Here is a 13,222-nt window from a genome sequence, read left to right on the forward strand (position 1 = left end):
ATAGACAGCTTCAAGAGAGGATTGGATAAGCATATGGAACAGAGGTTCATCAGTGGCTATTAGCCGCAGTGTATTGTTGGAACTCTGTCTGGTGCAGTGATGCTCTGTATTCTTGGTGCTTGTGGGGGGGGACACCTGTGGGGCTTCTAGCCCCACGGGTGGACCTCCTGCTGGCACTTGGGATTTTTGGCCACTGTGGGACACAGAGTGTTGGACTGGATGGGCCATTGGCATGATCCAACTTGGCTTCTCTTATGTTTGGGTGTTCAGTTCCATCCTGTGTGAGCTTCAAAGGCATTTAAATGCTTTTGGAGCTTACTTCCCAGTTGGGGTGCACAACTAAGCTCCAGGATGGGCCAGCACAACTGAGCTCCGAGAAGCACCCAATAGGCACCCCAACTATGGCAACAGGTCTACTTGGAAAACATCTTTGACCAATACAACTGGTCATTGTAAAAGAAAGGATTAACTATGGAAGCTAAACTCCTTACCTCAGGATTGTTCTGTTAGGCAAAGAGCTGCAAGAGATATTGAATATTATTTTCATAACAACACAGAACTTAATAGATACTGTGATGCATTAAACTCCATTATTATAGGCTCATTAATCAATACTGTGTCTTATACGAAGAGAGAACAAAGAGAGGCCCAAAATGTATTTTAAAGGAAACATCAAGCAAACTGTCTAGAAAATACTTATAGTCAACAGTTTTTCACTTGTAAGAAATGAGATTTAATGGACACTCTTAACAGTGAAAAAGACACTAGCACACCTGAAAGAAAAATATTTTGAAAAGGAGCTAAAGCAGATAAATTGTTGGCTCATCAACTAGCAATGAAGGAGAAATGAAAAAAAAAAAATCTACAAGGAAAGAAATCTTCTTGGGAATTAATTACTAGTATAGAAAATAGCAAAACAGACTATTTTCAAGTTTAACCAGCTGCATCAAACAGAGTACTCTCAAGTTGTCAAGGTATGTTTATGTTGTTGTTTTTATAAATCGCATATGCATATGAAGATAATAAAGAATAAGTGCACCAGTTTTCCAGTGGGAGATACGAAGTCACTGCTGGAAAGGCTTAGGATGACAAGTAAGCTCCCATGCCAGCATTTTCTTAAGATACATATATGCAAATGTGGAACATCATGCCAGTATAAACTCAGTGAGACCCACCCCAGTTCTATCATAACTATGTAATGGGCAGAAATTAGGGTTGCCTTCTTTTTCCAACCACCACAGCTGGGAAGAGTTTACTCATAGAATCGTTGTCTCCCATATGGATTAGCAGCAATGCTAAAACACTAAAACAACAACTTAGTATTTTTAAAACCTGTGCACAGTCCTGTCAAAAATTAAGCAGGACTCTAAAACATTACATTGTAAAAAGCAGCACAGGATAGATGACATCGCCCCCCAAAGTTACAGTGCTAATGAAAACAAACACACAAGAGAATCTGCAACATTTTGTGGTGGGTCTCTACTAGTATTTTCTAAATGGGAAAAACATTGGTTGAATCCAAAGGCTTTTGAGGGGAGTTGGATTTGCAGAATAAATCTATTCCTTTCCACTTCAGTCCTGAACATCCACAAAATGGCTTTTTGGCAGCTGTAAACAGCTTTTGGTTTATGATAGAAATGTTTCTCATGAGGAGATGAATTTGAGATCACAGAGGTGGATATAGGCCTGGTATCACTGCTTGCAAACAGAATATTTTGTTTTACAAACATCAAGGGCTATTGGATAATTTAGAAATCTAATGTGATATAAAGAACTGTTGTAATAAATGTCTAGAAAGAAAGGAAGAGTACTAACAATTGTGTAAATAATTTCAGATTTATAAACAAAGGTTAGAACTTCTGGGCTAGAATTTTGTATATAACTTCAAATTATTGAACTAATTCTATCAGCCAGTTTTCTTTCTCATGTTGATATTCAAGAGAAACTAAATGCATTGTTGGTATGAAATGCCAGAAAGATTAAGCAAAATATGTTTAAAATAACAGTTTCAAATCCTAGAAATGGTGTTAAAGCAATGTAAATTAAGTTAATTTGATGATGGTATACATATATTTAGATATATTCTGGGCTTTTTTGCAGAAAAAGTCCAGTAGGAACTAATTTGCATATCAGGCCACACCCCTGATGTCACCATTATTTCGCACAGGGCTTTTTTGTAGAAAAAGTCAGCAGAAACTCATTTGCATATTAGGATACATCCCCTTACACCAAGCCAGCTGGAACTGCATGCCTGTGTGTTCCTGCTCAAAAAAATCATTGGATATACAGGACCAAGGCTGAAGGAGTTACTTTTTTTTTCAGATAGGCCTAAATACAAACTGTTGGCTTTCATTTTGAATAATGTTCAAGATGATTTTGAAGAGATTATTGAATTATTACAAATGTGCTGATTGCTGCAAAAAACCCCAAACCCTGGATTAGGAAGCACTGTCAACCACCATCACCTTCAGGGAATGAGTTACCTGCGGTTTTGAACATGCCTGGACATGTTAACCAATAAAATACAATGGAGGAATGGTATATGAGTCTCTGTAAATACTGCTGAAAAGGGAAATCCTTTTACCTCATGTTGGAACATTCATTGTAATAATATAAGGCAGGAAATATGCCAATGAGAAAAATAAATAAGATTTTTAATGGATAGACAGCTCAGCTGTGAACTCTTTTAGTGCCAGCAGGATATATGTTTATTGTTTTGCAGTACTTGTCTCAGGAGTTGATTTTTCCAACAAAATAAAACTTCAAAAAGTAGAAAAATAACATGTTGTGATGCATACATAGCATGCGTCTAGGTTTGGGAGTGTGAGACAAGATTGGGATTTTGTTGGTGTACTGCTCACCCTACTGCCTAGCTGTCATCCTGCCTGAGCTAGTGGAGGTGGTTTCGAAGGTGGTGTTGAAAACTCCTGGGCTAGTTGTTTTGGGGGACTTCAGCATTACCAGCAAGCAGGCCTCGGATTCAGTGAGAGCTCACAGGAGTGCAGCTTCTGAACCTTTCTGAGAATTCCACCTCTTCCTTCTGAGAGTTCCACCTCCTTGTCCATTGAATAGTATGTGCAGCTGCATAATAATCCTTGGATGAGCTCCATCACCTATTTTTCTACAAAATTACCCTTGCCACCAAGGCTACTTTATCAGGAGAAGCTCAGGATTTCATGGTCTCCATGATGACCATGAGACTGTTTCTGGCAATAACAGGCTCCACAAATTGTGCAGGTCACACTCTTGATCTGGTGTTCTGCTTTGGGCAGGATGAAGGTGATATGAAATTTGAGGGGATCGAAGATGGTCCTCTTGTCATTATCAAATCACTATTATCTGAGGTTTAGACTTACAAGGATACCAAGACTATGCAGGGGTGACGGATCAATTAAGATCATCTGTGACATAATCTGATGGATCCAACTGGTTTTCACATGGCATCAGGAGATTTTCCTGCAGATATGGTTGGTGTTCCTGTCAATGGAAATGACCCAGGCAATTGACACAGTCACTCCCTAGTTGCCCTTTCTTAGATCTAAGAGCCTGGGCAGCCTCTTAAGAGAACATAAAAACATAAGAGAAGCCATCTAGGATCAGGCCAATGGCCCATCCATTCCAATCCTTGATTTACTGTAGGGCTACGGATGATGAAAGGACAAGGGAGGCAGTTAGAGCAACAGTGGAGAAAGACTTGGGATGAAGCTGAGCATTTTAAAGCCTACTCCATATTCCTCCACCACTTGCATAAAGCAGACCTGCAGAACATCCCAAGTGGTCAAGGACTTATTGAGTGGTAGCCTGTCTTGACCCCTGTCTTGAAGCCAGGCAGTTGTGCATTCAGTCCTAAAAAAACCCACTCTGAACAATGGAGAGATGAATAACCATCATCCAGTCTCAAATTTGCCATTCCTGAACAAGGAGGTAAGCTGTTCTGCAGTCCACTGTGATAATTTTGCTATGGATTTGTCAGATAAAATCTCTCAAATCCATTCCAATTTGGACTCTACATTAGTAGTGACAGGACTGGAAGTCTCAGAATGCCAATTTTTCCAGTTGTGTGGGATACTTTTCGTCTTGTACAGCTTAAGGATGTGGACAAGTTTGCGTTGTACCACTTGCTTGTATGACCCATGCCCTTCTGGGCTGTTTAAATCTGCCAGACTTGTTTGAGAAACAATAAATGCCTCCCTGGAAGACAGTGTGATCACCCCTGTCTTGAAGCCAGGCAGTTGTGCATGTAGTCCTAAAAAAACCCACTCTGAACAACAGAGAGCTGAATAACTATCATCCAGTCTCAGATTCGCCATTCCTGAACAAGGTGATTGAATAAGTAGTGGCTAGGCAACTTCAGGAATTTCTGAATGAAGCAGATTGTCCATTCCAATCTGGTTTCAGGCCTGCTTAAGAGCTTGACATGATCTTGCTTGCCCTGTTGGATAACTTGCACCAACAGATAGACAGGAGAAGTGCAATCTTGTTAATTCTCCCGGAACTCTTGGTGGTATCCTTCAGGACCACCTTTTGTGTTTGGGACTGGGAGGCACTGTTCTGCTGTGGTTTTAGTCTTACCTCAAATAGAGATTTCATAGTGTGGTATTGGAAGACTGTTGCTCTGCCCCTTGGCCTCTGATACACAGGGTCCTATGAAGTTCCATCTTGTCTCCCATACTTTTCAGTATCTATGTAAAGCTACTGGGAGAGGTCATCTGGAACCAATATGCAGATGACACTTAGCTCTATCTTACGTTGCCAGCATGTCATAGGTAGGTTGTAAAAACTGTGAACAGATGCCTGGAAGCAATTTTGGATGGATGTGGACTAACAAACTGAAACTTAATCCTAACAAAACAGAGGTGCAACTGTGTTTGGGGAAATGGAATATCTCTGGGATAAACTGGTGGCAGCAGTGACTATGGGTGCCTTCATCAGCTTTGGATGATGAATCAGCTGTGGTCCTTCCTGGGCAGGAAAAGTCTTGCCACTGTGATGCATGCCAAGTAACATCTAAAGTAGATTACTGCAATGTGCACTACTTGATGCTGCCCATGAAGGATGTCATATGAAACTGCCTTATACTGAATCAAATCATTGGTCCATCAAAGTCAGTATTGTCTACTCAAACTGGCAGTGCCTCTCAGGGATCTCCAGCTGGTGCATTCATATCACCTACCACCAGATCTTTTAATTAGAGATATCAGGGATTGAACTTGAAACCTTTTACATGCCACACAGATGCTCTACCACTGAGCTACAGCCAGGAAGCTACAGCTGGTACAAAATGTTGTGGGCAAAATGTTGAGTGGAATGGGTTTTAGGGAACGTATCCTTCCAGTGTTATCCTACCTACACTGGCTTGCAGGTTCAGTTCAAGTCCTGTATGGCTTGGACCCAGTATAAAAAGGTAAAGGTAGTCCCCTGTGCAAGCACCAGTCGTTTCCGACTCTGGGGTGATGTTGCTTTCATAACATTTTCACTGCAGACTTTTTATGGGATGGTTTGCCATTGCCTTCCCCAGTCATCTACACTTCTTCCCAGCAAGCTGGGTACTCATTTTACCGACCTCAGAAGGATGGAAGACTGAGTTAACCTTGAGCCAGCTACCTGAACCCAACTTTCACCGGGATCAAACTCAGGTCATGAGCAGTGCTTAGGACTGCAGTACTGCAGCTTTACCACTCTGTGCCACGGGGCCTAGTATACTTTCTCTTATATTAACTTACCCATCCACACATGTCATTTTTGGAGACTCTGCTTCAGGTGCCTCCACCATCTGAGGCTAAACAGGTGGCAACCAAAGAAAGGGCCTTCTTGGTCGTAGCACCAAAATTGTGGAATTCCCTCTGCAGCTAGTTTGGTCTGTCCCACTCTAACATTCTCTTCTGCCAGCAGCTGATACCTTTTTTTGTTTTGTTTGACTTACCCAAATGACTACTATTGGCCTCCCTCACTGGTTGTATTGTTATGTGTGTTTGTGCCTATATGTTTTTATTGAATTGGTTCTTTTATATATACTTTATTTTAAATGCTGTTTTACTGTTGAAATGTTTTAATGTTTTGGGGGTCCTATTTGGATGGAAATGTTGTACAACCAAATGATTTTTATAATAAACAGTGCCAATGATTTTTGCAGGCAATAAAAACTCAAGTACTTATTGAAAAGTGCAAGATTATTCTAAGTAGGTGACTCCTTGACAGTAGCCTATATCTTCAAAGTCTTGTTTTAAATTAATCTCATACAACAAAACCCCACAGATGTTAGAATTAAATGATTTTTTGAATTCCTCTTCCAAATTTGAGAACTCCCAAACAGGAACTTTATTTAGGGATTCAGATAATCATTACAGAGCTTCGGAACCAATGCCCAGCTAGTACATAACCATTTGCACTGATTTATCACTAAGCTATTATTTATGAGGGAAACCCTAAACAGACCTATACCCTTCTCTGCCCACTGACTTCAGTGGAATTAGGAGGGTGTAACTCTGCCAATGACTACATTGTAATTTTCTTCATCAGGTAAATTACTAATGATCACAGCTCTCACTCTATATTTGCGCTGTCATAACTTCACTAATTTCAAGGGTTATATTCCATTGTAAGCAATTTAAGAGATATACTTAGGTCTTTCCGATATTCCTGGTGAGGAAAGATTTTTTTTTTAATTAAAAAGCATGTATTTACCTGATGATAGGTTTTCACCCCCAAGCATATGTTAATAACCTAGTAAAGCCAGAGACATCTGAATGCATATTCATTTTGCCAGGCCCATATCCAGAATTTTTTTTTACTGGGGGAGGACAAATTACACTGGTGGTGAGGACGTTGTTATTTATTTCTTTATTATGAATGAGCCAGGATGTAGTGCAAAGTATCTACAAGGGATCATTCTACAAAGAAGGTTAAACAATAATCCATTTTGTTTAAAACCAAATATCCCCTTCATTTACTTAAACACGATGAACAGAGTTTTATAAATACATGAAGATCCTCACCCCCATATTAGTTGTCCCACTTCTACTCTCCTGGGTTGCAGTGCGCCAAATGGGAATCCCCCCACCCTCCAGCAATGTATCACTATAAAAGTGTCTGTTTCTTTCCTTGAGCATAAAATAAGGCTTTACAAATAGAGATTACAGAATAAGGTACATTTTCTTGGGTGGGTGGCCCCTTTGATTTACAATACGGTGTTCTATCAAACTCACCCCATCCAAAAGCTCCAACCCCTGCTCTTCTTTAACACCACATAACTTACTATAAGGATTTAAGAATAGCTATAGACATTCAGGCTGGAGTTCCATAGGGCTGCCAACGTCCAGGTGGTGCCTGGAGATCCCTCAGAATTACATATGATTACCAGACTACAGAGGACACTTCTCCAGGAAAACAATGGCTACTTCAGAGGATATACTCCATAGTATTATATCTGATTAATATCCCTCCTCCACCTTCCTCAAGCTCCATCCCACAAATCTCCAAGAATTTCCCAACATGGAGTTGGCAACCCTATCAAGTATGTGCACACACTCTTTTCCTTCACAACTACTGCCTGCCTGGCATGTAGGGAAAGGGTGGTTTTGTTTCTTCATGCAGGTGGATAAAGAAGCTGGGGAGGCTCTCCTCTACAGATAAAGAATTTGACTCCCTCCCCCACCCTTGCTGAACCCAGTTAAAAGAGAAGGCAAAATTGTTGCCAGCACCAATTCATTACCAGCATTTTATAGGGATTTTAACATGCTGTGATGCCCCAATCCATTGTGGGCTTGTAGTGCAAAACTCTTCTCCCCCATCCCAAGTGTTCTCACGGGCCAGAATAGCTGCATAAGCACCAGCACACACTGTAAAATGATTATGAGTTCACTTGTGAAAGCAAAATACAGAGGCTGCTGCTACCACGCTCCCCCTCTGATTCCAACCACCTTTGAACACTCCCCTCAGGCTAAAATACAGCAACAAATAAAGTTTCTAACTTAATGTGCTGCAGTGCTGCAGATCAGAAGAATCCATGATGAGCAGAAGTTAGCAAGCCAAGGTGGGAAAAAGGACTGTGTCACGTGCTTCAGAGCACAGCCAGATCAACTACTTTGTGCAGGAAGCAAAGTGCAAAGGGAAAGCCTGGAGGGAGGTCAGAAGAGGGGAAAAGGCTCGCTTGGGAGGGAGGTGGGATGAGAAAAGGAGAATCTCTAACTCATGGGCAAACAGTGTGAGGGAGGGAGGAGGATAGAAGGAGAATCTCTCACTCACTGGCAAAGCCTAGGAGGGAGGCAGGTGGACGAAAGGAAATGCCTTATCTCATTGGCAGAAGACTTGTGACAGATTTCACAATTGGAATGAGCACACGTTCTAATTGGAAGGGCATGAGAGATGATTGGTGGGGCCACACCCCGTTGTGCACCACTGTGGCTGTGGACCTGCATGATTCTGCCAAAGTTCTCAAACATTTAGAAAACATTTTCAACAAATCAAGAGTACAAAGCTAATGATAAGGATGTATAAAGGAAAACTCCAAAATACTAACACAAGCCAAAATTTGAACATACCACTACAACACATTAAAGCACAAAGATAATCAAAATAAAGAAGTTTTAGAAAGAAGAAAAGACTACAAGAGAATATTATTATACACAATTAATTTTGAGCCTACATTTAATTTATAGGGAGATAAGAAACACCAGTACAATGATTCAAGATATTTTATCTGTAAATTCTCAAATGAATCTCAATAGCATAGGAAATGGATACAACATCCTACCTTCATATATAGCCTTGAATCCTTGGGCACTTACAGCAAAGTCCGTAGTGAAGCAGAGTGTCAGAATAGAACCTGTGCTCACTATAGACGATGGCAGTTGAAATCCAGAAAGCCTGCAGAATACACAGAAGACATATAAATAATGAGATGTTAAAAGTCACTTGTGGCATTGGTTAGTTATAGCAACAAAGCTAAACAGTAGATTTTAAACTTTTATACAGGGAACTTGAGTAACATCATTACTTTGATGAAATCCAGTAATATTTACAATAGCATACATTCAGAACACTTTCCTGAAAGCAAACCCCTCTGAAGATTGAACTGTAAAGGAGCAATTCTAAACACATTGATTCAGATTGGGGAAGAGGCTGTGGCTTGGTGGTAGAGCATCTGCATGGCATGCAGAAGGTCCCATGTTCAATCTCTGACAACTCCAGTTATAATTATCAAGTAGTCAGTGATATGAAAGACCTCAATATGAGACCCTGGAGAGCTGTTGCCAGTCTGAGTAAACAAGACTGACTTTGATAAACTGATGGTCTTATTCAGTATAAATTAGTTTCATGTCAGTATAAAGGAGCTTTACTTGTCAGAAGTGTAAGTTGGTAGGACTCTTAGAGGAGAAAGTTTGGAGTCTGAAGGAAAGGATTACTACTTTCCATGAAATCAATGAATGGGAGGAGTTCATTAACAGAAGCCTTGATGTCTTGCATAGGGAAGGAGAGACCAGTCAAAGAGACAACAGTGTGGTTGGATTTCTTAATGAGACCCCTCAGAGCACTACAGCCCAACCCCAAAGACATCGAGCAAGATGGCACTCAGTGCCATTAGAACTAAGAAATCAATTCCAGGCCCTTGCAGTCAAGGCAGGGATGGAAACAACTGCCAGTGGAAGTATCATAAACACAAGAAGACAGGGGGAGGTGGACAGGGTGATTTAAAAAAAATGACATGAGAACGAAAAGGTGTTGGTCACTGGTGACTTCCTGCTGAGGGGTATGGAAGGCCATATGTCCAGGCCTGACCCCCCTGGCCCAAGAAGTGTGTTGCTTGTGAATATTAAAGATAATATAAACAAGATCCTGAAATTCATCAAACTTACAGAGCATTACCCATTCATGGTGGTCCATATGGGAACCAACAACATGGCCATGAACACCATCAAAAGCATTAAGTTTGACTATGAAATTCTCAGGAGGAAGCTGAAGGGAAGGGGGTTACAGGTGGTGGTCAATACTTCCTGTCACTAGGAGGGGAATACAACAGGAGCAGATGATAATGGAGGTGAGCCACTAGATGTATTGGTGGTGCCAGCAGGAGTGATTTGGTTTCTTGGACCATGGACTTGGTTTCTGGACAATAACCTACCAGCATGCGATGGAATTCACCTACCTAGGTCAGGGAAGGCTGTGTTTGGCAGAAACCTGGGGAGATTAAACAAGACAGCTTTAAATTGATACCACAAATGGAAGCAGACACCCCATAAAAGAGGTAGAGCAAACAATAGAGGCCTGTCTGGGAGGGCCAAGTCTGGAGCCAAAGGTGCAGGGCTTCATTTGTCTACGTACCAATGCCCAAAGCTTAGGCAATAAGAAGGAAGAGCTTGAGCTGCTATTGCAGAAGGAGAGATATTAATTAGTAGGCATTCCAGAGATTTGGTGGGATGATCTCGACTGAAAAGTAGTAGTGGATTGATATGAGTTGTTTTTTTAAAAAAATGCGAGGATTGAAGAGGAGGAAGAGTGGTGCTGTATGTGAGGAGGGGTTTGGTTTGTCAGGAAATACTGGAGCAGGAGGGTGACAGCTTAGTGGAAAGTATCTGGGAAGGAATGACAAACAGTATTGTGGTTGGAGTCTGCTACAGACCTCCTGACCAGGATGAAGAGGCAGATGCTACCCTCCTTGAGCAACTTGACAGGGTCTCCAAACAGCATGACCTGGTAGTTATGGATGACTTCAACTTCCCTGATGTGTGTTGAGAGACAAATTCTGCAAAGCATCCACAGTCATGCACGGTCTTGATTGGTCTGGCCAACAACTTTCTTCATCAAATGGGGCTCAGCCATATTCGACTTAATATTGACCAACAGACAAGAGATGGTAGATGGGGTGAAGGTGGTGGGGATCTTAGGGAAAAATGACCATGTCCTGCTAGAATTCCTTTTGCTGTGGGGAACTGAGGAAATTTGTAACCACACATGTATGTGAGATTTCAGTAGGGCAGACTTTAATAATCTCAGAGGTATGATGAAGGAGCAAATGAAGGGTGGGCTCTCCAAAAACAAGAGCTCTTGCAAACTCAAGCATCACTATTTCAACAAGAAGGAAACATGGTAGGGGATCCAAGAAGCCAATGTGTATGGTCACAGAAATCTTTGATGTGCTAAGGGAGAAAAGGGGAATATTCAAGAAATGGAGGCAAGGACATATCTCTAAAGAAGAGTATCTGCAGGTTGATAAGTACTGTATGTTAGCCATCATAGAAGCCAAAGCTCATGGTGAGCTAAAGCTAGTCAGGAAGACTCATCGCAACAGGAAAATCTTCAGATATGTGAGGAGCAAACACAAGACAAAACAGGCTATGGGCCCACTGTTAGGTGAAAATGGAGAAACCATGACAGAGGACTGACAAAAAGCAGAAAGGCTTAATGCCTATTTTGCCTCAGTTTTTCCCCCGAAGAAGATTCATCTAGAAATGGTAGTAGGCAAGACACAGTGGCTGATTCCGCACTCACCTTTCTCCGGGGCAGGCTTCCATTTCTGGGCGGAGCAAACTGGCGATTTTGCATCAGTTGCTCCGCGCCAGCATTTTGCGTGGGGCAAACCCGCGATTTGTCCCACTGCAGTGTAAACTTGTTTTTTTCAGGTTTACACTGCGGCAGGGCAAATCGCGGGTTTGCTCCACCCAGAACATTGCCAGTTTGCTCCACCCAGAAACGGAAGCCTGCCCCGGAGAAAGGTGAGTGCAGAATCAGCCAGTGTCTAGGCTGCTGGTTGACATAGACAGAGAGTAGTTGGGAAGTACCTAGCTGCACTGAATGAGTACAAATCCCCTGGTCGAGATGGTATGCACCCAAGAGTTCGCAAAGAACTTTCTGGACAGCTTGCAGAGCCTTTGATAATAATCTTCCAGACCTCTTGGAGGAAGGGAGATGTGCCACAAGACTGAAGGATGGCATATGTTATCCCAATTTTGAAAAAATGGAGGATGGATGACCCATGAAATTATAGGCCAGTCGGTCTGACCTCAATCCCAGGGAAGATACTGGAGCAGATTTTAAAAGGATCAATATGCAAGCATCTAAAGGACAACCTGGTGATCCAGGGAAATCAGCATGGATTTGTCCCCAACAGGTCCTGCCAGACCAACCTAATTTCCTACTTTGGTTGAGTAATGAGTTTACTAGATCAAGGGAATGCTGTTGATGTTGTTTACCTGGATTTCAGTAAAGCTTTCAACAGGGTTCCCCATAATGTTCTAATGAGTAAACTTGAGGACTGTGGACTGGACTCCAGTATAGTTAGGTGGATATGGAACTTGTTGGAGAACTGCACTCAAAGAATAATTGTCAATGGCATTTCACCTGAACGGAGAAAGGTATGCAGTGGGGTGCCATAAGGCTTGGTTCTAGGCCCAGTACTTGTCAATATTTTTTATAAATGATCTGGATGAGGCTGTGGAGGGACTACTCATTAAATTTTCAGATGACACCAAATTGGAAGGAGCAGTGAACACACCAGAAGATAGAGATAGAATACAATGAGATCTGAACACATTGGGAAAGTGGGCATTAGTGAACAAGATGCAATTTAACAAGGATGTACCCAGTTCTGGGTAATAAAAATGAGGAACACACACACTGGATAGGGTATACACTTCTGGGTAGCAGTGTGTGTGAACAAGATCTTGGGGTATGAGTGAACCATAACTTAAATATGAGCAGCCAGTGTGATGCAGTGACAGTTGGGGTGTATCAACAGAGGCATAACATCCAAATTGCAAGATGTCATAGTCCTGTTGTACACTGCATTGGTCAGGCTGCACCAGTATTGTGTGCAGTTCTGGAGGCCTTACTTCAAAAAGGATGAGAACATAATACAGCAGGGACAGAGGAAAATGATGAGGATGATCAGGGGCCCAGAGAGCAAGCCCTATGAGGAAAGGCTGCAGGACTTGGACATGTTCAATCTGGGGAAGAGGAGATGAGGAGATGATTTAATGGGAGATGATTGCTTTTTTAAGTATTTGAAGAGCTGTCACTTAAAGGAGGACAGGGAGCTGTTCCTGTTGGCAGCAGAGGATAGAACTCACAATAATGGGTTTAAATTAAGAGTGGGAAAATACTGGCTGGATATTAAGGAAAAGTTTTTTTACAGAAAGAGTTGTTCAACAGTTGTTCAGCAGTGGAACCAGCTATCTAGGGAGGTGAGTTCCCACTCAATGGCAATCTTTAAACAGCGGCCGGACAA

General features: G+C 41.8%; 1 protein-coding gene across 1 annotated transcript in view; it reads right to left on the reverse strand.

The window, feature by feature from the left end:
* Positions 1–13,222, reverse strand: part of CSMD1 (CUB and Sushi multiple domains 1) — a 1,753,937-nt gene that overhangs the window by 1,158,522 nt on the left and 582,193 nt on the right. The window contains exon 3 of the mRNA XM_060234944.1: positions 8,753–8,865. Coding sequence (XP_060090927.1) covers positions 8,753–8,865 — 113 coding nt within the window. The remainder of the gene's footprint in view (positions 1–8,752; positions 8,866–13,222) is intronic.

This window comes from Heteronotia binoei, chromosome 1, assembly GCF_032191835.1.
Source record: "Heteronotia binoei isolate CCM8104 ecotype False Entrance Well chromosome 1, APGP_CSIRO_Hbin_v1, whole genome shotgun sequence".
Classification (NCBI taxonomy): Eukaryota; Metazoa; Chordata; class Lepidosauria; order Squamata; family Gekkonidae; genus Heteronotia; species Heteronotia binoei.